Source organism: Silurus aristotelis (assembly GCF_946808225.1).
Source record: "Silurus aristotelis genome assembly, chromosome: 17".
NCBI lineage: Eukaryota > Metazoa > Chordata > Actinopteri > Siluriformes > Siluridae > Silurus > Silurus aristotelis.
In genome coordinates this window covers 21,068,845-21,077,192 of record NC_139590.1, presented here as the reverse complement: position 1 = coordinate 21,077,192, position 8,348 = coordinate 21,068,845, and the positions used below count along the sequence as shown (strand labels likewise).

At 44.0% G+C, this 8,348-nt stretch overlaps 1 protein-coding gene across 2 annotated transcripts in view; it reads left to right on the top strand.

The window, feature by feature from the left end:
- The first annotated feature begins 105 nt into the window (after positions 1–105).
- The window catches only part of afg2a (AFG2 AAA ATPase homolog A), a 79,319-nt gene continuing 71,076 nt past the window's right edge, over positions 106–8,348 (top strand). Inside the window, exons 1-9 of one of the 2 annotated variants that reach the window (XM_083566028.1) lie at positions 106–339; positions 3,017–3,141; positions 3,358–3,515; positions 3,765–3,823; positions 3,928–4,560; positions 4,921–5,050; positions 5,130–5,186; positions 5,321–5,444; positions 6,815–7,070. In XM_083566028.1, the coding sequence (XP_083422154.1) occupies positions 210–339; positions 3,017–3,141; positions 3,358–3,515; positions 3,765–3,823; positions 3,928–4,560; positions 4,921–5,050; positions 5,130–5,186; positions 5,321–5,444; positions 6,815–7,070 (1,672 nt within the window). In that variant the 5' untranslated portion in view covers positions 106–209. The remainder of the gene's footprint in view (positions 340–3,016; positions 3,142–3,357; positions 3,516–3,764; positions 3,824–3,927; positions 4,561–4,920; positions 5,051–5,129; positions 5,187–5,320; positions 5,445–6,814; positions 7,071–8,348) is intronic. The other variant, XM_083566027.1, reaches the window with a different exon arrangement.

Genomic DNA, 8,348 nt, shown 5'->3' with positions numbered 1-8,348 from the left:
ATTTCTATAGTTTGATTTTCAGCATGACCACTATTTCTGGGATTTACGGTAAAAAAAAAAAAATCGAAGGTTACTTCCACGAGCACGTGCCGAACTCTAAACCCGGAAGTTGAAGAATAGCGTGGCGAGAGGTTGTTTTATTTTAGCAACGCGCATGCGTGGTGCGGCTTGCACGCTTTTAAGCAGAGGAGCGCGAGGGATAGTCAAAGATGTCAGCAAAGAAAAGTAAAGGTAAAGGAAGGAAATCGCAGGAAGAAGGAGACAGCAGAGATGGATCCGGGATGGATTTGGACACTTCGGGATGTCTTGGGCTGTGTGTGACAGATTTTATAGAAAAAGGTAAAGGTGGGGGATCATGCATTCATACAGTAGGCAACAATCAAATTACGTTGATGGATGTTTGTATTGCTTATCTAACACCTGTGTGTTTGTTTATGCAAAGTAAAAGGGAGAATCAACGCACACTTCCCATGATCACATACATTACCAGTCAAAAGTTTGGACACACTTTCTCTACCAGTGTTTTCTCTTTATTTTTAAATCATTTTCAACATTGCACATTAATACTGAAGTCTTCCAAACTATAAAAGACCACTTATGGAATTATGTAGTAAACCCAACAGTGTTAAACATCCAAGGATATGTTTTTATATCTTCGATTATCCAAATATAGCTCCATTTCTATTAGATGACAGCTTGACACACTCATGGCATTCTATCATCAGATTCATGAGGTAGTCACCAGGACTGGTTTTCAGTTCACAGGTGTACATTAGGGTTTATTTGTGCCATTCATTGCCTTATTAATGTGCTTTAGACTACAAGTTGTCTTGTGCAGAGGAAAGGGTGAGCCCAGAGTTTATAGCCCTATTAGTGCTACTCCAACTACTGTACTAATCCATATTATGAGAAGAAACAAATAGAGATGTCCATCACTACCTAAAAAAATGTTCAGTCAATCTGAAAAATCTCAAAAACTGTATCCCGAAATGCAATCTGCACAACTGTGAAAGGATGAAACAGGATCTCATGAGGACTGTAAGAGGAATGGATGACCAAGAGCTACCTCTGCTGCAGAGGATAATTTTATTAGAATTGCCAGCCGACAAGTTAAATAAATGCTTCTCGGAATGTGTGGTTCTCAATGTGAAGCATGGAGGAGGAGGTGTGATGGTGTGGGGCTGCTTTGCTGGTAGAAATTTGAAATTAAGGGCACAACTAAAAAAAACATGGCTACCACAGCATTTTGCAGCAACATGCCATCCCATGTGGCTTGTACTTGGTGGGACCATTGTTTTGTTTTTTCCCAACACAACAATGACCCCAAACACATCTCTAGGTTATTTAAACCAGTTCAAGAAGGAGAGCGACAGAATGCTGAATCAGATGACCTGGCCTCTACGGTCACCCGATCTAAATCCAAATGAGAATGGTTTGGGATGAGTTGGACTTGAGCGTGAAGGAAAAGCAGCCAACATGTACTCAACACCTCTATTCCAGGTGACTACCTCACCAGGCTGACTGGAAGAATAGCACGAGTGTGCGAAGCGGTCATCAAAGCCAAAGGCGGCTACTTTGAAGAATCGATAATATAAAACAGTTTCTGGTTCTGGGTTGTTTTGGTGATTCCATAATTCCATATTTGTTCAATGTCTTCAGTATTAATGTGCAATGTTGAAAACCAAAGAAAAGAAAAATAAAGAGGTGCGTCTAAACATTTGACTGATACTGTATATTAGGGCTGGGCGATATGGCCTAAAAAAAAATTCCACAAAAAATCCGATTTGTGATTTAAATCGATTTTTTCCCCCCTACTTAAAATCAATCTGCATATGACAATGAAAATGTTCAAAAAAAAGTTTTAACTTTATTAAATAGAGTTTATAAACCCTTCTGGGATTAAATGTGGAACTTGATTGAAAATGCACCTGAGGTTTGGAGTGATTTTGCCTTTCTCCAAAACTCCACAGTAAAATAAGTTGAAATTTGAAATAAGAATATAATAGACAGACAGAGATTCTGAGTTTGTTCGAAACTATGGAAGCCCAGAGGGGAGCGTCGGCGGATATTAAAGAGAAACCCGATTTTTATTAAAACAGATCGATGTAAACTACACATTCGAGTTAATCGATAAAATCGATTTATCGCCCAGCCCTACTGTATAAATTAGGGGTCCAAGCACCAAAGTCCACTCAGACCTAATGATCGGAAGTCGAGAAACTAGAACGCTCGATGCCTTCAGTAACGTCATATTCAAAGATTTGGATATTGCTCCTAAAATAAATACACCCTGATCTTATTTCTATTTAATGTTCATAAATAAAACATTAATTAGCATTACACAAACCTAAAGTTAGAGCTAACTGGATTTCTTAGCCTTATATTTTATAATTTGCTCTTATAATTCCCTCCACTCTTCTGGGAAGATGTTCCACTAGATTTTGGAGTGTGCTTATGGATTGTGTTCAGCCACAAGGGTGTTATGAAAGGCAGGTACTGATGTAGGTGAGGAGACCTGGCGTGCAGTCAGCGTTCACATTCATCCCAAAGGTGTTCGGTAGGGATGAGATCAGAGCTCTATAGCAGGACACTCAAGATCTTCCACTCCAAAGCATGTACACCAGATCTTCAAGGAGCTCATTTTGTGCACGGGGCATCGCCATGCTGGAACAGGTTTCGGGTTTCCAAGTTCAAGTGAATGCAAAATTGTATTATAGCACATCTAATGACGTTTTATACAATCGAGTGCCTTCAGCTTTGTGGTAACAGTTCAGAAAGAACCACATGTAGCAGGAAAGGTCAGGTGACCCAATACTTTTGGGAATAGAGTGTATATCTTTGCATACAGTATCGCATTGTATAATATCGCAACCCCTGTATCGTGATGGGTATTGTATCGGCCAGATTCTTGTCGATACACAGCTTTCGCTGCTTGTGCCAAATTATGGAGCTCAGTACACTAACTACACAAATTGTGTGTGTGTGTGTGTGTGTGTGTGTGTGTGTGTGTGTACAGCAGAGGAAAAGGTTCCAAAACGTTCCCGATCAATTCTGGCTCAAATGAGCCTGAACACCATGAAGGGGGTGTCTGCTTGTATTGGACGGCCCGTCCTCATCACCAGCTCTACAGGATGCCAGGAGGTGTGTGTGTGTGTGTGTGTGTGTGTGTGTGTGTGTGTGTGTGTGTGTGTGTGTGTGTGTGTGTGTGTGTGTGTGTGTGTGTGTGTGCGCGCGCTTTTTTAATAGGGTGATATGCAGATGTTCATTCCTTCCTCTTGTTGCTGTTACTGTCATCTCAATCTTGTGTGTGTGCCTGTGTGTGCCTGTGTGTGTGTGTGTGTGTGTGTCTGAGAGTAGGTGTGTATAGCGTGGCCTACAGCCCAGTTTCCTGGGAGGAAAGTAGGTCTGACGCCTGACACGCAGTGCATTTTGGGAGTGAAGGCTGGAGACGCGATCACTGTGGAGCCCATCACTGGAGCTGTTCTTCATGCGGAAGAGCTTGAGCTTATGTTGAGGTGTGTATGTACTTTCTCACACACACACACACACACACACACACACACACACACACACACACACACACACACACACACACACACACACACATAAAAAAGCCTAAATGTTACCATCAGTTACTTTGAATCACCGTTATACAATGGCATCAGTGTAAATTGCAAGAAACTGACGTTTTTGGGGGGGAAACAGCACCATCTTGTGGACGCTTTTTGTATGTGTTAAAGCTGTGTCGACGTGTTTTTTTGCAGGAAGGAGGACGAGGTTCTGGAGACTGAAGAGTTTCAAAGCTTCCTTCGGCAGTCACTAGGTAGGCAGTCGCTGACTCTTCATAATTCTTTCTGTCTCTCTCTTGCTTGTCCCTTTTCTGTCTCTCTCTTATCTTTTACATCTGTCTGTCTGTCCCTCTTTCAGACTATAGGATTCTGCTTTCTGGCAGTTCCTTCTTCGTCTCCTATTTCGGCCGTAAGTGCCAGATCGGCGTGACGTCTCTCAAAGGCGTTGACGGAGTCTCCCTCTCTTCTCCATCACCCTCTCTCTCTGCCCCACCGTGCCTCGTTATCGAATCGGACACTGCCGCACCTCTGGATCTCTCTCTGCAGCTGGGCCAGCTGACCCTCGACCCATCCTGCAGCACGCCAAAACGATTTTCCACCACCGCACCTCTCACTCCCACCACTCCCTTCACCCCGAGTGCCACGTCCTCCACCCCCGGCACCCACTTACTGTCTGACGGCGCGCTTCCTCTTCCCCCTCACCCAGAAACGCCCGATCAGTCTACACACGAAGGGCCAGAAGCACAAGCTTGTACAGACAGAAAACCCCATCTGCCATCTGCTGGCCGAAATGGGAATGACACCTTCTACTCCGTCTGTAGCTCCACCAGAATCAGCTTCACGCACTCTTACACTCAGGACAGTAAAGACGAGGGACAGGAGAGGTCAAAGGTCACGTATAGTATGATCGGAGGGCTGGAGGCTCAGCTGCAGGTGATCAGGGAGATGATCGAGCTGCCTCTGAAACACCCAGATATCTTCAAGAAGTACGGTGGGTTTTATCGTGTGGGTGTGTGTATGTAATTTAAAGAATTTAATCTGTTTTTAATATTTAGTTGGTAAAAAGAGTTTCTATTAAACAATCAGTTTATTTATTTATTTTTACACTTGTTTAGCAATTATGCCAATTTATATTTTCTTTAAAAAATTTTTTATAATTTGTACATTTCGTACAATGACATTTTTTTCAATCTATTCAAAAAAAGTAAACTTTATTCACTTTTATTTTTTATTTCTGGGGTTTTTTTGAGATTATTCTTTTGTGTGTGTGTGTGTGTGTGTGTGTGTGTGTGTGTGTGTGTGTGTGTGTGTGTATGATGATCTGTACTTTTTTATTTTGAATTGTTCTTAGGAATCCCGCCCCCTAGAGGCGTGCTGTTGTATGGCCCGCCAGGCACAGGGAAGACTATGATTGGACGGGCGATCGCCAGCGAGGTTGGCGCACACATAAGTGTAATCAACGGCCCTGAAATAGTGAGCAAGTACGTTTCAGCTAGTTAAACCTGCAGGCATTATAATTTGTGTTCCTTTTTACATGCTTCGTGTTTTATATTTGTTTAGGTTTTATGGAGAAACTGAGGCACGGCTGCGTCAGATATTTGCCGAGGCTGCGAAAAGGTTAAAAAATCTGTCCAAAAATATTTATTTCACATGACGAGAGCAGATTGGTTATACTGAGATCTTGTGTGTGTGTGTGTGTGTGTGTGTGTGTGTGTGTGTGTGTGTGTGTGTGTGTGTGTGGTGTTCATCAGGCAGCCAGCGATCATCTTTATAGACGAGCTTGATGCACTTTGTCCAAAGAGAGAGGGAGCGCAGAACGAGGTGGAGAAACGAGTGGTAGCGTCACTGCTCACGCTCATGGACGGCATTGGATCTGTGAGTCAACTGACCAGTCAGTTAAACTGTCCCTTATCTTGCCAATTATTCATCCAGAATGTTAGCCATCCTTTTAGTTAACCAGCTACTCGGTTAGCCAGAAATTTAGTTAATCTGCCAACAAATTAACCGACTGGTCATTTAACCAACTAGTCAGTTTGCTACCTGTTTAGATGCTCTGACAGCCAGTAACTTGGCCAGCAACCAACCAGTCCTTTTGCCAACTAGTCAGTTAGCTATTCAAATGTTCTGCCAAACCAGCACTCTAACCAGCTACTCCATTAGCTAACCAGCCTGTTAACTTGCCATTTAGTTTAGCCAGCTATTTTGCAAGCCAGCCAGGTAACCAACCAGCCAGGTAACCAACAACTCAGCAAACCAACAGCCAGATAACCAACCAGCCAGGTAACCAAGAATTCAGCAAACCAACAGCCAGATAACCAACCAGCCAGGTAACCAACAACTCAGCAAACCAACAGCCAGATAACCAACCAGCCAGGTAACCAAGAATTCAGCAAACCAACAGCCAGATAACCAACCAGCCAGGTAACCAACAACTCAGCAAACCAACAGCCAGATAACCAACCAGCCAGGTAACCAAGAATTCAGCAAACCAACAGCCAGGTTATCAATCAGTCAGTAAGCCAACCAGCCAGGTAACCAACCAACCAGTCAGCATACCAACCAGCCAAGTAACCAACAATTCAGCAAATCAACAGCTAGGTAACCAACCAACCAGTCAGTAAACCAACCAGCCAAGTAACCATCAATTAAGCAAACCAACAGCCAGGTAATCAATCAGTCAGTAGGCCAACCAGCCAGGTAACCTACCAGCCAGGTAACCAACCAGCCAGGTAACCTACCAGCCAGGTAACCAACCAGTCAGTAAACCAACCAGCCAGGTAACCAACCAGTCAGTAACCCAACCATTTTGTCTACTAGCCAGTTAACCAACCAGTCAGTTAGTCTGTCAGAAAGTTCACCAACCAGACAATGAGCCAACCAGTCAGTCAAAAATCAGCAGCCAATAAACTCTCCAGTCAGCTTGCCAGTTAACCGACCAGCCCATCTAACAGCTAATTAACAGACCAGTCGGTGAGCTGTTGAGCTAAAAATGTAAATGTAATGTAAGTTAAATGTGGAGAGCAGTGAATTCTGATATTTTCCCCCAATTTGGAAAAAGTCTTGAGCATTAAGAAGCAGCTTGATGACTCTCATTAGAGGTCGCTGATATTACAAACACACGGCTGTATTGTCGAGAGATAGCAGTCGAGGAACTCAGTCAAGTTAGAATTTTTTGGCCCGTCGTAGGAAAAAGTTTGTGCTGTTGTAGACACCGTGTCTGCTTGTGTGTCTGCTTGTGTGTGTAGGAAAGTCACAGTGGCTCTCTGCTGGTCCTGGGAGCCACGAACAGACCTGAGGCGCTGGACCCGGCTCTGCGGCGCCCGGGTCGCTTTGATCAGGAGCTGGAGGTGGGAGTGCCGTCAGCACAGGGACGAATGGATATTTTAAGCAAGCAGCTTTGCTCCGTCCCCAACGACATCACCACCGAGGAGCTGCAGGAACTAGCTCACGCGGCGCATGGATATGTAGGAGCTGACCTCGCCGCTGTGTGCAAGGAGGCCGGTTAGTTTTTTGTTTGGGTGTGTGTGTGTGTGTGTGTGTGTTCATCCTCTTGTGTGGGTTTTAAGGATCAAACAAAAGTAATTTCCCTCCTCTTGCTTTTTTTTCTTCATCCATCGTTCCTCTTCTCTTCTGTGGCTACCTCTAACCCCCACATATCAAGACCACCCAAGAGAAACACACACACACGCACACTTTTGAATATTGTGGTCTCTGTAGTTGTCAGTGAAGGAGGCGTGGTTTATGTAGTTTTCAGTGAAGGAGGCGTGGTCTCTGTAGTTGTTGATTCCTGTAAAGAAGTTGTGGTATTTGGTTGTTCTACTAAAGGAGGCGTGGTCTCTAGTTTCGGTGAAGGAGGCGTGGTCTCTGAAGTTTCAGTGAAGGAGGTGTGGTATTTGGTTGGTTCTAGTGAAGGAGGCGTGGTCTCGGTAGTTTCAGTGGAGGTGTAGTATTTGGTTGATGGTTCTAGTGAAGGAGGCGTGGTCTCTGTAGTTTCATTGAATGAGGTGTAGTATTTGGTTGTTGGTTCTAGTGAAGGAGGCGTGGTCTCTAGTTTCATTGAATGAGGTGTGGTATTTGGTTGTTGGTTCTAGTGAAGGAGGCGTGGTCTCTAGTTTCAGTGAATAATGTGTGGTATTTGGTTAGTTCTAGTGAAGGAGGCGTGGTCTCTGTAGTTTCAGTGAAGGAGGTGTGGTATTTGGTTGGTTCTAGTGAAGGAGGCGTGGTCTCTGTAGTTTTAGTGAAGGAGGTGTGGTATTTGGTTGGTTCTAGTGAAGGAGGCGTGGTCTGTGTAGTTTTCAGTGAAGGAGTTGTGGTATTTGGTTGTTGGTTGTAGTGAAGGAGGCGTGGTCTATGTAGTTTTCAGTGAAGGAGGTGTGGTATTTGGTTGTTGGTTCTAGAGAAGAAGGCGTGGTCTGTGTCTCTCTATTTAAATACGTATGGTTAGTGTACCTGGGAACAGATGTCACACCCACGTGTGTGTGTGTGTGTGTGTGTGTGTGTGTGTTTCCACTTGTTTTTTCCTCTAATGGCCCCATATGCATGCGTGCTCAACAATAAACACGTCCTAAAGTAATATAAATTTTTTTTTTTTTTTAAATGCCCGCTTTAGGTAACAATTTCCATATAATGATGTCACTTCCTGTCCAGATGGGTAAAAGAGAGACGTCCCAAACATAAACAGGACTGTTTTGGTTCCGCGTTACGGTGCCTCTTGAGAGCTGTGACGAGGCTGCGACTTCTTTAACATCCTGTCATTACTGTTCAGTGAGCAGTCCTGAG